This window comes from Lepus europaeus, chromosome 8 (genome assembly GCF_033115175.1).
Source record: "Lepus europaeus isolate LE1 chromosome 8, mLepTim1.pri, whole genome shotgun sequence".
Taxonomy (NCBI): domain Eukaryota; kingdom Metazoa; phylum Chordata; class Mammalia; order Lagomorpha; family Leporidae; genus Lepus; species Lepus europaeus.
In genome coordinates, this window is record NC_084834.1 from 68,533,290 (window position 1) to 68,551,240 (window position 17,951).

Consider the following 17,951-nt stretch of genomic DNA (forward strand, 5'->3'; position numbering starts at 1 on the left):
ACCCACATAGAAACACAAAGTGAAAAATACTGTTTGAGTACTAGTTATAGCATTAAATCACAATGTACAGCACATTAAGGACAGAGATCCTACATGAGGAGTAAGTGCACAGTGACTTCTGTTGTTGACTTAACAAATTGACACTCTTGTTTATGGCATCAGTAATCACCCTAGGCTCTTGTCATGAGTTGCCAAAGCTATGGAAGCCTTTTGAGTTCACAGACTCTTATCATATTTAGACAAGGTCATAGCCAAAGTGGAAGTTCTCTCGTCCCTTCAGAGAAAGGTACCTCCTTCTTTGATGACCTGTTCTTTCCACTGGGGTCTCACTCGCGGAGATCTTTCATTTAGGTCATTTTTTTTTTTTTTTTTTTTTTGCCAGAGTGTCTTGGCTTTCCATGCCTGAAATACTCTCATGGGCTTTTCAGCCGGATCCAAATGCCTTAAGGGCTGATTTTGAGGCCAGAGTGCTGTTTAGGACATCCACCATTCTATGAGTCTGCTGTGTATCCTGCTTCCCATGTTGGATTGTTCTCTCCCTTTTTTGTTCTGTCATAACCCAGAATTTTTTTTAAAAAAAAATATGTATTTGGAAGGCATAAATAGAGAGAGAGAGAGAGAGAGAAATCTTCCATCTGCTGGTTTACTCCCCAGATGGCCTCAATGGCCATGACTGGGCTACACTGAAGCCAGGAGCCAGGCAATATCAATTTTGATGATAGATTTTGTCATGTTTAAGATATGTTCAAAATATCATCTGAACATCTCAAAAATTAATATTTTAAGTTAATATACACATTATTAAGATATTTTGCATTCTTTTTTCCTATTAAAGCCCCAGAATTATGTTTTGCACTTAAACTGCATCTCAGTTATGAGTCTTCAGGAGTTGGCTCCGGAGCCGAGTTGTCATTAGCATCCGTTAGCTAATGAACAGTCATATTTCTGTTGTCACTTGCCACATGTGGCTAACGGTATCATATTGAGCAGTGCAGCCTTTAACTTTGCTTGTTTTCAGTATCTAGTCCACATCACAGTTTCTGTGGCATGGGATGTTGGGTCAGCAGTCCTAGACTGAAAGAGGAATGGAAAAGCTGTCCAGGGAACAAACTGGATCAGATAATGTAGGACTGACATTTTCCTACTTAGATTCTAAGTACACTGGTGCTCACATCTTTAAAATGATGCCTGTGCCCAACAGTAAATAAATTACAGATTTTATGATTATTCAATTTCATGGTTCAGTGAAAGACACTAATGAAGACTCTTGGACTTATTATGGCTGTGTGGTTCAGTTTTGGGTCCTTAATTCCAACTTGTCCTTTTACTTAGTGCTCTTTAAATGAGGTGGCACAGGCTTACATAGACTTGTTTGAACTATACTGTCCCCAGGTTATATTTATCCTTGTAGACTTCAGTGGTGGCAATTTCCAACACACAAATTGGTTGTATTTTAGATTTCAAATGTATATTAGTAACATGTATAGAAAAACTGTTTATCAAGGATGGATAGTTTACCTGGCCATCTGACCCAAACTTATTAAAAGGCTAGTGAAGCTAAACTCTAGTATTCTTAGTACAAACTGGGTCTCACAGTTTATAGTCTTCTTAAACTAAGCATACATCTCTTGGGAATGCACAGAAGTACACAAGAGGTTAAAGGATCTATTCAGAGCATTAATAACTCTTGGACTTTGGAGGTAGGATTCTAGGATTTCTGTTTCATATTTTGCATGGTAAAATGCTATATTTGTGTAAATTTCAAGGTAAAAAATTTTGGATACTTTGTACCTTCTATGTCTTCTGTTTTCACCCAAGCTCATATTCATATTCATGTGCCATTAGAGGGACTAGAGAGGAAAACTCAAATGAGAGAGGGAGAGAGAAGGAGAAGGAGGGAGAGGAGGAGTAAGAGGAAGGGAGGCATGTGTAGAGGGCGGGGATATCTGTGAATAAAGAATAGAAATGCCATTTTCCTGACCCTACCCTGAACAGGTACGCCTGGAAGTCCTTGCTGAGTGCCTCACTGCATTCAAAGAGTCTTCCTCTACCCAGTGCTGTTTATCCACCTGCTGCCAAAGTCTCCCCTCTCCCTGCCCATCTGCAGAAGGAGAATGAATAACAGCTGTTCTTGCTCACTGCCCGACCCACTGAGACCGTTCTGTGCTCTGTGGGGAAAAGGGCCCAGGGCCCCCCGTGACTTAGAGAGCTATCAGTGATCAGCACTGCCGTGTACAGTCTGTATCATGTCACCATCATCACCCACTCCAGAGGCAGGAGGAGAACTTTGGGCCTGGTGCTGTGTTGTGCCAATGTCACCTTTTCCATACCATGCGGGTCCATGTTCCTTGAAGTTGTTTTTCTCTTCTGTTTGGATGAGTTGTTTCTGAAAATGCCACACTAAAAAGAAAGGAATCTATTTTGACAAGATGGATGTGAAATTATACTATGCTAAATATCTGCAGCTACGGCTCATTTTAAATTCCCATTGCCAGAATGGAAAACTATTTGACTGAAGTGATGGCAAACAACGTTGCTGCTAAATGACCTATTTCCCTTTAGTGTTCAATCTGTGAGACAAAACTGCATTTCTTTCTACCTCTAAGTATTCTTTCAAGTTGCCCTTGAACAGCACTACCTGAAATAATTGCAAAAGTCTTGAGTGATGTTTTACATTAGAATTCTAAATAGCGTTTGGTTTTTTGGTTCTTAGTTGTTTTTTTTTTTTTTTTAATGAAGACATCAAGCCATCCTTCTTGAAAGTCATTCTAACTTATTTTCAGCTTAAATATGGAAATGGTCATTTGGAAGTCATGTACTGGGAATAGCCCTAAAATTTTAGGTGTAGTAGAAACCCCCTGTCAGTCTGCCTGTGGGTGAAATGTTGGCTGCTCTTTTCTTTCTCATCCTCTGTAGAATGTCCTCAGTGTTTGTAAATATGAAATACACTCAGAGTAGTGGATAGATCAACCAGAAAAATGCAGTAGCACCCCACATACTCATATATATGTACAACCTAATTACCAGTTTTCTGCCTATATTTTTCTGATGTATTTTTCTGTATATGTACATTTTTCCTGCTATGTAGTAGTATAATATCATCATAACTTTTTTGAAGAGAGCTCATGATTGATTTTTATACTGTATTGGAATATATAATTTCCTTTGTGATATATGGTTTGTCCCTCATTAAGACTTCTCTGTGATTTCTATAATGCCCCTTTACTTCATGAAGTGCAGGAAAACTGGTCAAAAAAAGTTTCCATGAATTTAGTTCAATGCCCCCATGCTTTATTATGTATATCTCCCACACACACACTCAAAAATAAGCTTTTGGGGCACATGAATGCCTGTCATGTCTATTTCATCTTTATATCCCATGAGGCACAAAGCAACTCAGAGTAGAAAATTTAGTAAATTTTTACTAAATGTTAGTTGAGTGAATTAATGCCTTATAGATTCCTGTAGATTTGCTTTGGTTCTCAAAGTTGTATACCACCTTTAACATCTCTTTCATCCATCTTGGGAAACTCAGTTTGGACAATAATGATACTCTATAGCCTCAAAATCTAACTTGGAGTGTAGTTTTCTTGATATAACTAATTAGAACATAAAGATGTTATGAGTCATTTTTCCTTCTTTGCATCTTCCCTCTATTCATACAGGAAACAGCTACCTTTGTTCACTTTTCAGCTTTAGCATTTTGTCAACACATATTTAAATTATAAAATATGAGAAAATATTTCACCTTTACATGAAAAAGAAATATAAAATTCAGCAATGTTGTTTTGCGTCCAGAATACCCACAAAAATATTTAAAATTGTGATGTCCTATGCTGATGAAGTTCTGAAAAGTAACGCCTAAACAAATGTAAAAGCAAATAAAACTCAGTGCCATAAAATGTTTCCATTGACTAATAAAACAGATCCAAAGTACCTAACTAAAGAACTCGATGGGAAAATACTTATATGAACATATTTACAAAGTGTTTTAGTTTTTCTTTGACAGCAAAAATTGAAAACCTGGGTATTTAACAATGTGAGACTGAGTAAAAGAATGAAGACAGCTGATTTTGAGCTAATCAAACTGTCCATAAGAAAATCACTAGTACCATGTCAAACAAACGTGGGGCATAAAGATAATGAAAAATTGAACCATCAAGTGTGTCACATGCTTACAGTTCCTAGAAAAGACTTAAGCATAACTAAAAGAGACCAAAAGGAAACAGGGCAAAGTGAAAACAATTATTATAGAGTGATGAGATTATGGGAGCAATTTTTTTGTTTCCTTTTATGTTATTTTAGCAATATATAAAATCAAAGGAAAAGGGAGATCAAGTTTTAGTCCCTCGATGTTCATATATTAAGAAGAATGTTATGCAGATACCTAAGCAACATTTCTCTTCCTTGCTGCAGAAACTCAGCATGAACTTTGTCCGGTTCCAGGGGCTTAACCATTTTTTTTAATACCTCTGGCTACCGTGGTTATTCTTTGAAAGTCTAAACAAAGTTTGTATTGTTCCCTGGCAGCATCTCTTACTTGCATTAAACCATGAGTTATGATATTAGTGCATCCTGTTGTGGATTCTTTGAAGTAAGCAGACTCCATAGCTCTGTTTCTGGCTGCATAGTAAATGATCGTCTTCTTTCAGGGTGTATTCTATTTCCAAGGTCTTATCCTTTGTTATGTATAAATGGCATATCAAAATTTTCCCATAATAACCATCATTATTCTAAGTCAACATTTTTTGTAATTTTACCAAGGAAAGTGTAAGAGTTACAATTATAGTGTAACTTTATACAGGAAGCATAGGTTCTTCCAGAAAGTTAAGACTTTAGTAATGAAAATATCCAACACAATAGAAAAATTTTGCTCTTTTATAAGGCAGCAGAAGCTTCACATTGCCTAATTTATCTGGTCCATATACAGAAATCGTCTTCATGTAACTTATATTTGTTTCCGGTTTCTTTATATCTGAAAGGTCATTTATAAATGGGATATATAAATAAGAATGAGAATAAAATTGCTAATCATCTATACCCCCTCAGTTTCTCAATACTTTCATCGTCAATGCAACACATAGAGTTAAGAGCACAACCTCAAGGCCAGTGCTGTGGCTTAATGGATTAAGCGGCTGCCTACAATGCCAGCATTCTTTTGAGTCAGGCTGCACCACTTCTTCTTTTAAAAAAAAATTATTTATTTGAAAGGCAGAATTACAGGGAGATAAGAGACAGAGAGAAAAAGGTCTTCCATCCACTGGTTTGCTCCCCAAGTGGCCGCAACAACCAGGGCTGGGCCAGGCTGAAGCCAGGAGTCAGGAGCTTCTTCTGGATCTCCCACATAGGTGCAGGCGGTTAAAGCCCAGGCCTGCAGCACCCACATCCCATATGGACACCAGATTGAATCCTGATCGCTCCACTTCTGAGCCAGCTCCCTGCTAATGCACCTGGGAAAGCAGTGGAAGATGGCCCAAGTGCTTGGCCGTTGTGGCCATTTGGGGAGTAAACCAGCAGATGGAAGACCTCTTCCAACTCCCACCCCCACATAGTTCTGCCCTTCAAATAAGTAAAATAAATCTTTAAAACACATACACATACACACACACACACACACTCTTAAGCCAGATCATTAAAGTTCAAATCTTTGCTGTATTCCTAAAATTCTGGACAAATGACTTAAGTTCTCTGTGCCTCAGTTTCTTACTGTAAAATTAGGATGAAAATATACTTACCTCCTAGAAACTTGTGGGAGTTAAGTGAATTAAGTTAATTTGTTACTTAAGAAATGTTGTTATTACTAACGCATACGTTTTAGAAGCAGAGAAAACAAATATAAAAATTACACAATTCCTGTCTTCCAGGTGATTTGGAAAACATTTTTCCCCAAAGAAACCTTTAATTTAATGATTACAAATTTTATAAGTACAACTTTAGAAATATAGTGATTCTTCCCACCATACCCACCTTCCCACTCCCACTCCTCCTCCCTCTCCCATTCCCAGTCCCATTCTCCATTAAGATTCATTTTCAATTAACTTTATACACAGAAGACCAACTATATACCAAGTGTAGATTTTTTAGTAATTTGCATGCACACACACACAAACTGAGAACAAGTTTTATGGTTAATTCATATAATACAATTCTTTGAGGACAGAAGTCCTGCATTGGAAGTAAGTGCACAGTGACTCCTTTTGTTAATTTAACAATTAACACTCTTTTGTATTATGTCAGTGATCACCTGAGGCTCTTGACATGAATTGCCTAGACTATGGAAACCTTTTGAGTCCACAATCTCTGTCAGTATTTAGACAAGGCCATAAGCAAAGAAAAGTACCTCCTTTGATGGCCACTTCTTTCCACTGGAGTCTCTCTCACAGAGATCCTTCATGTAGGACATTTTTTTGCTACAGTGGAAAACATTCTTAAAAATCAGTTATACAATCCAACATGGGAAGCAGGATACACAGCAGACTGATGAAATGGCAGATGTCCTAAACAACACTCTGGCCTCAGAATCAGCCCTTAAGGCATTCAGATCTGGCTAAAAAGCCCATGAGAGTATTTCAGGCATGGAAAGCCAAGACACTCTGGCAGAAAAAAAAAAAAAAAAAAAAAAACCTAAATGAAAGATCTCTGTGAGTGAGATCCCAGCGGAAAGAACAGGCCATCAAAGAAGGAGGTACCTTTCTCTGAAGGGAGGAGAGAACTTCCACTTTGACTATGGCCTTGTCTAAATAAGATCAGAGTTTGTGAACTCAAGAGGCTTCCATAGCTTTGGCAACTCATGACAAGAGCCTTGGGTGATTACTGACGTCATAAATAAGAGTGTCAATTGTTAAATCAACAACAGGAGTCACTGTGCACTTACCCTCCATGTAGGATCTCTGTCCTTAATGTGTTGTACTATGTGAATTAATGGCATAACTAGTACTCAAACAGTACTTTATACTTTGTGTTCCTGTGTGGGTGCAAACTGTTGCAATTTTTACTTAGTATAGTAAATTGATCTGTATATAAAGAGAATTGAAAATGAATCTTGATGAGGAATGGGATGGGAGAGGGAGCGGAAGATGGGATGGTTGTGGGTGGGAGGGAGGTTATGGGGGGCGGGGGGAAAGCCACTATAATCCAAAAGTTGTACTTTGGAAATTTATATTTATTAAATAAAAGTTTTAAAAAATCAGTTATAGGGCTGGCACTGTGGTGCAGCAGGTTAAGTAACCACCTACTGTGCTGACATCCCAAATGGGTGCCAGTTCAAGTCCCAGATGCTCTGTTTCCAATCCAGCTCTGTGCTATTGCTCCTGGGAAAGCAGTGGAAGATGGCTCAAATACTTGAGCCCCTGCACCCATGTGGGAGACCTTTAATTCTATTTTTCAAATAAATCTTTTTTTTTAAAAAAAAATCAATTTGAGCCAGCACTATGGCGTAATGGGTAAAGCTGCCACCTGCACTGCTGACATCCCATTTGGGCCCTGGTTCAGGTCCTGGCTGCTCCACTTCTGATCCAGCTCTCTGCTATGGCCTGGGAAAGAAGTAGAAGATGGCCCAAGTCTTGGGCCCCTGTACCCACCCTCTCTCTCTCTCTCTGTCTCTTGCTAATCCTTCTCTCTCTGTGTGTAACTCTGACTTTCAAATAAATAAAAATCAATTAAATTTGTTATGAGCCTATAACTGCTCTAAGAAATGAGTTTACCTTTTTGAAATATTTTTTGAGAGGCAGAGTCTCAGAAATCTTTATGGAGAGAGACAGAGCTCCCCAAATGCCTGCAATGGCCTCTAGGAGGGGTCAAGGGTGGGAGCCTAGAACTCCATCTAAGTCTCCCACATGGGTGGTGGGAACCCAAGTACTTGAGCCATCACTGATACCTCCCAGGGTCCACATTACAAGGGAACTGGAACCAGGAACCAGAGCTGGGCATTGAACCCAGGTATTCTGACAGAGGATACGGGGTTCCTACTCACTGGAACACACACTCACCCTTTAATTCTGCTTTTTAAGAAAAAATCAACCTGGAAGCAACTTTACTACCCTCAGTGGAAAGATGAAAGTTTTCCAGTAGTTGAAGCACACAGTGAAGGACCTTGGGAATGTTTTTAAGTGAAAATGAAATTCTAGTTGATGCAAATTTGAGCCACATGGAAGTATGAAGGGCCAAAATATCTTATGAGCACCTCAAGGGGCTTTTTTTCCTTTGGAAAACAATTGCTGGTTTGGAGTCTAGAAAGACTGAAGAAGAAAATTTTTCTAGCCTAACAGCTCTCATCTTTTACCCAAAAATCTACCATTCAGAATGACAATAAGAACCAAAATCCCGATGTTTTATTCTAAGTATTTTATAACAAAGTTGGAAAGAGAAATCAAAGACATTTTTACTTTTATGTCAAAAGTGTCCATATCAATTAAATAGGTTTCCAAAAATGTGTATGCTCTTCAAGCTTTCAATTTGTAAATATTCATCTTCTTTTTAACTTGAAAATACAGTGATTTAGTCTTTGTTTTCCCAAGCTGATCCACCATTTTAAATTTGTCCACCAAGAGAGTTTTATATTTCAAATATCTTTTACTCACTCAACAATTTATTTCATGGCTGCAGTATCTCCAGCACCATGCTAGATACTAATTTCTATAAGCCAGTTACTTCAACTTCTTGATGATGAAAAAAGCGAATTAACTCTATTGTATCTTTTCTCTCTGGCATGCAGAATTTTAGACCACACAAGCTGACTTGTTGCTTATTCTCTGTGGTAACTTATTCTTTCTGCTTCTATAGAGCATGATTGGATGGCTATCTTCCCTAGTGATCTATATAATATATTGAATTTGTCTATAATATGTTGAATTTTACTTAGTTGTACCTGTATTTTATTTTGAGGGTGAGCCTGGGTTGCCTGGAGCAGTGGGACAGAATGGAATACCAGGGCCAAAGGTTAGTACAAAGCCAACCAGCTTCATTTGACTCATGTTTTTCCATAAAACTGTAAGCCATTACAGCTTTAAATATCTCACTGGTTACATTTGGATGGAATTTTTTGTCAGTGCTATAATATACTGGGGTATAGACCTTTGTGATGAATGAATAAATTATGTTTCTAATTTTCATTAGTATTAAAAATGCAGAAAAACAAATATGACATGATTGTCTAAAATCATGGGATATACATATATCTGAACATATGTAACATGAGAAAGCCCATGTTTCAGATACGACTATTGTCATCTTACCACTTAGCATATAAAAACATGGGTCAGGACCATATTGTCTGAAAAGTGCATATTTACAGATTCTAAAGGTGATGATCATAATACAACCAAGGCTTTTTCCTCAGATCTGGCTACTTCCAATCTTGCATAGCATAATCAGTTAAGTAAATGGAGTTCAGAATAAAGATGTGTCATGTTTAAAATTTTAAATGGATGTAGTCTGAATTACTAAATAGGGAAAAAATGTAGTGAGGATCATCTTTGGATCGAAAGTTTTCTTTGTCTCTTAAAGAACAACTGAATCTGTTAAGTATAAGAAGATTGGTGACAGTTTGGTTTAAACCAAACAGGCAGACAATCTCAAATCCTTTGATGAGTGAACGTCCCTTGAAGTACAAAACTGATGTCTAATCCCGTCAGCTGTGCTAGTGTGCATCTACCCCACAGATGTCTGTCAGCTGATTTTACAGATCACATTGCTATTGACAGACACCTAGGACAGACCTAAAATTTATAGACCTATCCTTTGTCCTGCAGGAGAGGAAAGAAAATACTCCTTCTGGGACTACAGCCGTTTTCCTGTCTTCTTTCCTCTTTTGCTCCATGCTAAAAAGCCAAATGATAGGAATTAATGCTTAATGCATGTTCATAGTGCTGCTCTGGTGTTGCCTAGCAACCATCTGGCTGGATATTGAGCAGTGAAAGTGGCCAGAAATTCAGAAAACCAAAAGGTCAGGTTGAGTTCCAGAGAATGAAAATATTCTTGCCTCCAAGCTAAAAACTATATAATCATAATTGCTTTGCGCCGTTTTATTTAAAAGCAATCTGATCTCATGACAACACTTTCTCAAGTTTTTCAGGGAAAATATTATTGTAATGCATATGAGTTGTACTAAGACATTCCTATTCCATTCCTGTCCTTTCCTGGGTAAAGTAGGAATTCGAGTCTATTCAGAACAACTTTGTATTTTAGTCCTTACGCTCTTCTGGTCATCGTATTAAGTGAAGACATCCCTCCTAAACTCAAATTCTGCCCCACTCCAGAGTCTTTCCCGAAGCTACCAGTGCCTCCTGAACTACACCTGATCTGGAATACTCTGGTTACCAGCAATTAAAGAGAATTCATGACATTGCAAAGTTGTGCAAGTTCAAGACTGACTGTTTATAATCCTGTGAGGGAAAACAGACTGGAGAACTACTCTGGGCCCCCAGACCCCTGAAATAATCCATGTAATGGAATGTTTTGGATAAAAGGCTCTGTGAAGGAGTTGGTCCACCTTATTGATGCTGAGTTTGGAAAGAATAAAAAAGTAGGGGGCTAAGAAGCCTCTCAAGAGTCTGTATTGCCACACCATTGTCCTTAGTGCCCCCAAACTAGCTTTTAGATGATCATCTTAAAATACATTTCTTTAGCCACATAAAAAGGCAAAGACTTAAGATTCCATACAATGTTGATAGTCATACCCAGTTCTCCAGGAAGCTCATCTTCCCGTACACAGCCAAAATAGAAAGTGTCACACATAATTTACCTAACGTGTTCAATATCTGTTATATTTGATATTGCTTGATAGCTGTTTTATAACTTAATGTCACCCAATCTCTGTTCTTTTGCTCAGGGAGAACCTGGAGAACAAGGAGAAAAGGTGAGAATGACTCTGCTTTTTTTTGTTTGTTTGTGGGTTTTTTTTGACAGGCAGAGTGGACAGTGAGAGAGACAGAAAGTCTTCCTTTGCCATTGGTTCACCCCCAATGGCCACTGCCGCCAACGCATTGCGACCAGCGCACCGCACTGATCCGAAGCCAGGAGCCAGGTGCTTCTCCTGGTCTCCCATGTGGGTGCAGGGCCCAAGCACTTGGGCCATCCTCCACTGCACTCCGGGGCCACAGCAGAGAGCTGGCCTGGAAGAGGGGCAACCGGGACAGAATCCGGCCCCGACTGGGACTAGAACCCGGGGTGCCAGCGCTGCAGGCGGAGGATTAGCCTAGTGAGCCGCAGCACCGGCCAGCTCTGCCTTTAATTGCCTTTTCTTCTCCTCCACTCCTACGAAGAGGGATCTGAACTCAACTGTATGAATGATTAGATACATGGAAAGATGGATGGATGGATACATAGAGACAGAGAGAGAAAGATATCTAATGACCACTGTTCTTCTCAAACTGTTAATTAATGGGAGGAGAAAATAGTTTAATTTTTAAATTTGGACAAGCATTTTGAGTAAGAGATTAAACAAGTAAGAGAAAGGGAACAAATTTAGACATTCCATGTCAGGTTTTTAAATGGCTTTGAAAAATCCCTACACCTGCGAAACTCTCAGTTCTGCCTACTTGCTGATTATCAAAGCAGCTACAGCTCTCCCTACTCCTTCTTATGTCACCAAGTTAAAGGGATACAGATGTTTATCTGTAGCAATTATCTGAAAGTTGCCCTACAAAGAATTCCCATAAAACCCAAAAAAGAAAAACAAAAGGAGAAGCAGGGTGTTGCATGCTAAATTTCTCCTGGATTCCTTTCCTTACTACTTCTGGGACTGTCCTGATTATTTTTAGATTCTTAGTGCATATGGTGGTGCTTATTTTCCTGGCTCTCATGCTGTTTACTTTAAAAGTGTTTGAGAAGTGTGCTGGGTAAGGAACAACACAGATACTTCATCATGTTCTTTGCAAATGATCTGATTTTTCTGACAAGATTATAATCTAGGCCCCATCTATGGACCAAGAAAATGTCTTCAGTGTAACTTTATTTTTGCTGTTGTAAAGAAAAAAGGTATTGATTTTGATAGAAGATGAGCAAAGTAGAGAAGTTTTAAAGGTAATTTCCTGAGGGAACAGCTCAGTCAGACCCTCTACTTCACAATCACTCTGAGCCAGTTCTCCCAATAGGGAGGTTTGCTTTGTTTTTTAAATAGATTTTTAAATAAATTTTTTTAAAAGTACAAATAAACCACCCAGCAAGAATCTCTCATAATAGATCATTGATATGTTTGTTTGGCATCCAGTATGTTCATGGTAATTAACTTGAAATTAATTAGTCATTGCATGACTTGTGTTGAAATTAAAGCAGGAAAAGGAGCAATGTCCTCACCATCCTGGTGGCTCATCAGATAAAATGTCTGTGGCCCTTGTTTCTTGCAGTGGTCTATCAGTCAACCATAGACAAATGCCTAAGCAACTTAGCTTCATGCTAATTTGAAACAATGAAAGAAAAATACAGAGGAAAAATGAAAAGTCACCCTGTTACACCCCTTGTCCTCCCCCTCTCAAGAAGCCGTTATTATAGTTGCTCTCTTATATTAAGGGACTTTTAAAATGATAGAAAAATGACTCTTGGGGCCATTGCTGTGGCATAGCAGGTTAATCCTCCATCTGTAGCACCAGTGTCCCATATGGGCACCAATTCAAGTCCCGGTTGCTCCACTTCCAATCTAGCTCCCTGCTAATGCTCCTGGGAAAACAGCAGAAAATGGCACAAGTACTTGAGCACCTGTACCCACTTGGGAGACCCAAAAGAAGCTCCTGGTTCCTGGCTTTGGCTTGGCCCAGCTCCGGCCCAGCTCCTCCCCATTTGGAGAGTGAACCATCAGATGGAAGACCTCTCTCTCTCTCTTTGTGACTCTGCTTTTCAAAATAAATAACATAAATCTTAAAAAAAAATACAAGTGACTCTTAGAAAGCTAAAAAGAAGTCCTTTCCAGCCTGGGAACTCCATGAACAGCAATGCTACCAGTGACAGCTGATGATATTCCAGACACTGTCCTAGTTGCTTTACACACAGTATGCTACTTACTGCTTCTAATTACATACAGTCTCTCTAAACTTGCATTACAGATGAGTAATTTGATGCAGAGAGAATCTCATTTGCCCAGTAGGTGCTGGAACTGGACTTGATCTCCTTTGCCCCAGAGTCCATGACATTTTTCCACCCTGTTGTGCTGTAAGACTTAGAAGAATTCAGAATTTAAGCAAGCAAAGCATGGACAATAAATGAGGCTTTTCATTCTAACACATTGTCGTATAGATAGAAAGGAGATGTCAGTGAGGAAGTTGGCATAGGAAGTCACAAAAATAACAAAGGAAGGAAAAAGTCTTTAAATTCATTTTACTATGATTAAAAACATGTTTTCTAATAAAACATAAAGCATTCATTTCACAAGTGCAAACCATTGTAAGCCCAGATAAATACTTCACAGGTTTTGAGGGCCTCATCATGTACATGGAGGCTGTGATATTTGAGATGGGTTTGAAGACAGGGTAGGATCTGTGCAGTAGAAGAGAAAAGAGAGGGTAGGGGTCCAGGTGTTACAAAGCAGTGCAAAGGACAGAGAGGTGGCATGGCACACTGAGGCAGCTGTCAGGAGAGAGTCATTGTTCAAGTGGAGCTTGGAGCAGAGAAGAAAAGAGAGCATTAGGAGGCCTTATGTGTCCAAAAAAAGGTATTGGAAAGCAAATTACTGCTTTCTGTTAATAAAGTACAATAGTTTCAAAGTGTTCAGCATGTTCATTGCAATAAAGTTTATTTTATTGATATCAGCCAGCTGGTCAAGTAAGAATCCATTAGCTATATAGAACATTTGCCATCAATCTTAATATATTGTGTTTATGAAAGAAAGCTTCAAATAATGAAAATGACTCTTTGTTTCACATCACAAATATATTTTACGTTTATTGCATTTGTTTCTTCTCAGGGAGATGCTGGAGAGAATGGCCCCAAAGGTGATACAGGCGAAAAGGTATGGTTTTATGAAATACGAAAGAGTATGTGTGTGAACAAGAAATGTTGTTTCTTCTTTATAAAAATGAGAAATTTACAGAGAAGTGATTGAGAAAGAGTAACTTAATATGACCAGGCCAGAGATAATGTTCCAAGATTATCAACGCTTTAGTATTTGATTTGTAGAAGATGATTATACAAACTCCTGAGCACAAATTTAAATATTTTCAAAGTAGAATGGAATGTCAAACATTCTAGAAAATGAATAGCTACATTTCTAGTAATGAAGCTTTCCAGGAATGAAATCACATATCCATGTGTAAATGGGACATTACTTTGTACACAGAGATATAAAAATCGTGTTCCTAAAGTGATTGGGTTTGTCCCAGCTTCAGGAGAGAACATGTCAGAGGAATGGGGTGAGATCTAAAGTGTGATAAGTTACTGTCACTGGATTAAACCTTTAATGCAGTCTTGAAACTTTTCTTCAACTTTAAATGCACTAAATCTGGGTATTTTATCAATGATTAGCATTTATATTGCAGTGGTCTTGTGGTTTATACTTGGATTCATACTTTGCAGATATCTGTGACACAGGAACGATATTTTATGCCACTTATGCTATGTGTTAAGAATTAAGAAAAAGTTCTTTTAAGAAATTAATTATAGAATAGACCCAGATAAATTTTAATCTAGATCAAACTATGTAATTGAGTGATGAAAACAATAATTATTCATTTAAGCTTACAGTGGAGAATAAGGCTGTTGCACTTTGAAAATTATTATAGTACAGATGGGTACTGGTTAGTCATAAAAACATACTGACAAAAAGAAAGTTATTGTTATTCTCATAAATATTCATACAAATATGGCATGGGTGGTAGGTATGAATTAGTGTTACCAAGTAGCAGTTTTGTTTGTATTTGAGGAATAAAGTGGACTTCCACCCTTATAGACTCAACCCCAGCCCTATTGATATTTTGAGCTATAAAATTATTTACTGTGAGAGCTGTTGGGTGTTTGGCATTGTTGTTGGCCTCTACCCACTGAATGCCAGTAGCACCTCCTCATTTGTGACAACCAAACATGTCTCTAGACATTGCACATAGTTCCTGGGGAACACAATCACCCCAGTACGAGTAGCACTACTGTACAGCCTTTTTATTCACCTGCCATATCTAAATGTCATGCTGCCATCAATTATGACATGAATATGTGAGTATGAGTGAGACCAGTAATATGCCCTGGCTACTCTTGAAGTCAAAATCTGAAACCCTAGATTCGTAAACTTCGATGTTGAATTTAAATCTATTGTTTTTATTACAAGTAAAGGTGAGCCAATTTTTTTCTGTAAAGGGCCAGAAAATAAATATTTTAGGTTTTGTGAGCCATATGGTCTCTGTCACAACCATTCAACTCTACTGTTGTAGCATGAAAGTAAGTGTAGACAACACATAAACAAATGAGTGTGGCTGTATTCCAAACTTGAATTCTGGATGCAAAAATTTTAATTTTATGTGATTTTCATGTCATGAACTATTATGATTATTTTGATTTTTTAAGCATTTAAAATTTTAAAGAATCATTGTTAGCTCACAGACCTTGCAGTCAGCCACCTGAGTTTGGCCAAGGTTGCCAACCTCTGCTTAGAAGAAAGGAATTATTCTACACAGAGGCCAAGTTCTTCCATTGAAAATATAAAATTTACACCAAGTTTGAACTATACCTATGTGGATTTACATGGAGAATGTTATGCTTTAGAAGATGTACTTTTAAAGCTTCATTTGGGGAACTTAGGCCAATAAATGTTTCTTTAATCACACATTTTTTAAATTTAACTTTACAATAGTAAAGCTGCTTTTTGCTTTGAAAAGACCAAGGTCATCTCAAATTAATATTTTACTTTTTTTACACTTTAATGCAAATCACTTACCACACTAACATGCAGTAAACTTTCAGTAAAATTAACTTTTCTTAACACATGGAAATTGAAATCAATTAAATTGGTTGTTTTTCTTTTTAATCAGGAAGTTCTATTAGCTAAAATTAAGTACCAAAAATTCTTCAGTTAAAACGGAAATCATTTCTATAAACTGTAAATGGGTCTAAACAGGGGACTGTAAATAGGCCTCTGTGATGTGTATAATATGTAATCTGACCTGTAGCATTCATCCCAAGAATGCTGTAATTGGAATATAATTTTTGATGTGTTTTTTAAACATTTCCTGCTTCTGTCATATAATTTGTTTCCAGCATGTTGGAAACACTCTTCTCCTCTCCTTTGTGTTCAGTATGTGAAACTCATTCATCATTTACCAAGTTTGAGACGTAAAATTTTTTTAAATGCTTCTTTTCTGCCATTGATGTAGTAAATTACGTCATTGATGCATTTTAATAGGATTTTTCCTCTTTTGATCCAATTCAGTGCCTTTGGATGGTAAAGCAATCTAAGCCTTTCCAGACTGGTTGTCTGGAAATGCTGTGGAACTGTAAAAACTACGAGGCTGGGTTTTCTCTGTGGCCAACAACCACAGTGCACGCTAGGCTTAAGCATAATATGCCAAAGACTCATTTCAGTCATGTTTAGAAAGGTTACATTCTACTCTTTGGAAGGTTAATCCTATGAACAATGTAGAAATGAATCTCTGATCTGTTTCTTCCCCACTCCCTTCAAAGTGGGCGTTTATGCAATACTAAGTAGTTTGACCAGGCCACAGTTTTATCTGCTGATACAGTGGCTCCATTTTCATTTCTTTCTTGGTGTTACCTATCTGTGTCTTCCTTCTCAGCTTCCCCACTTTCGATTCCCATGAACATGCTGCTGCGTTCTTACTCTGCATCTACATAGCGTCTTTGATTTGCATCCTCAGAACCTTTTCAGAAGACGCCCATACTTGGAGCCACCAAATAGTGTATTCTTCAAAACACACCCGAGGGCCTGTCCCAATGGCTACTCCCACTCCAATCAATGACAGGCCTACTGTCACTTAGCACACTTGACTCACATGGTTTAAACACCTTTGCTGTCGGTCCTTCTCTCCCAGACTCCTCACCTTCACTTCTATGCTTTCTAACGTCATTCATTTTTCAATCCACTGCATCCTTAATGTATAAGTCAATTCCCTGGGGCAACATTTCGATCACCTTTGGATGAGGTAAGTCACCTTCTGCAGACTAGTGCTCTTGGTAATCCACTTCCTTGTTTAATTGGATGTCCTGCTCACTGAAAAAATAAATAAGTAAATTCACCAAAGTAGGATGCCAGACTGTTCCCAGCACTAATCCAAGTTCCTGGCACATAATTAGAAGATAATAAATATTTGTTGAATGAACAACTTTTAAATTTTTTTATTTAGACATTTTTCTAATTTTTATGTAATGGGAGACTGTTTTTCTGTATGCATGAGCGTGTTGTCACTTCTAAGTATACACAGTGACACAGAATTTCCCAAATATGACAGTTTCTTCCTATTCCAGATTTTAAAAAAAAAAAAAAGGAAGTCCCTTTCATGCTTTCAATCTATAAGAATTCTGTATTATACGTATTAGTAAGTGACTATTGTAAGTACAGGATAGGGGCAGAGGTTGTAACTGCACTGTTCATTGCCGTCTGCCTGACTCCCAGCATCTCTGTACCCAGAACACAGCTAGGAAATAATTGGTGCTCCATAAATATTTATTGAATTAATGAATTATAGAATTCAAAGACCACATTCACTTCACATATATACACGTGTCTTATTAACACACACATATTATCTACTAAGTGTGTATTGTGTCTGAAAATATTCACAAAGATCAAAACTGTGCTTGATTGAAAAATAGTAAAGTCAAAGTCATTTATCTCAAGAATCTACCCACAGGATTTCTTCATCTGTAACTTACCCTGAGGAGATTTTTGTTTCCAAACCATCTGACTTAGGAAGCTGAGAGCATACTTTAAAGACATAGTTGGGTTCTTTCTTCCCTGCTTTAATCCTGTGTTCTTTTTCACTTGGGAGATGGGAAGGGGGATTAAACACACACAGTTT

The 17,951-nt window shown here is 37.9% G+C and overlaps 1 protein-coding gene across 1 annotated transcript in view; it reads left to right on the plus strand.

Moving 5' to 3' along the window:
- The window catches only part of COL25A1 (collagen type XXV alpha 1 chain), a 517,707-nt gene that overhangs the window by 425,207 nt on the left and 74,549 nt on the right, over positions 1–17,951 (plus strand). The window contains exons 13-15 of the mRNA XM_062199755.1: positions 8,884–8,937; positions 10,829–10,855; positions 13,895–13,939. Of these exons, the coding sequence (XP_062055739.1) occupies positions 8,884–8,937; positions 10,829–10,855; positions 13,895–13,939 (126 nt within the window). The remainder of the gene's footprint in view (positions 1–8,883; positions 8,938–10,828; positions 10,856–13,894; positions 13,940–17,951) is intronic.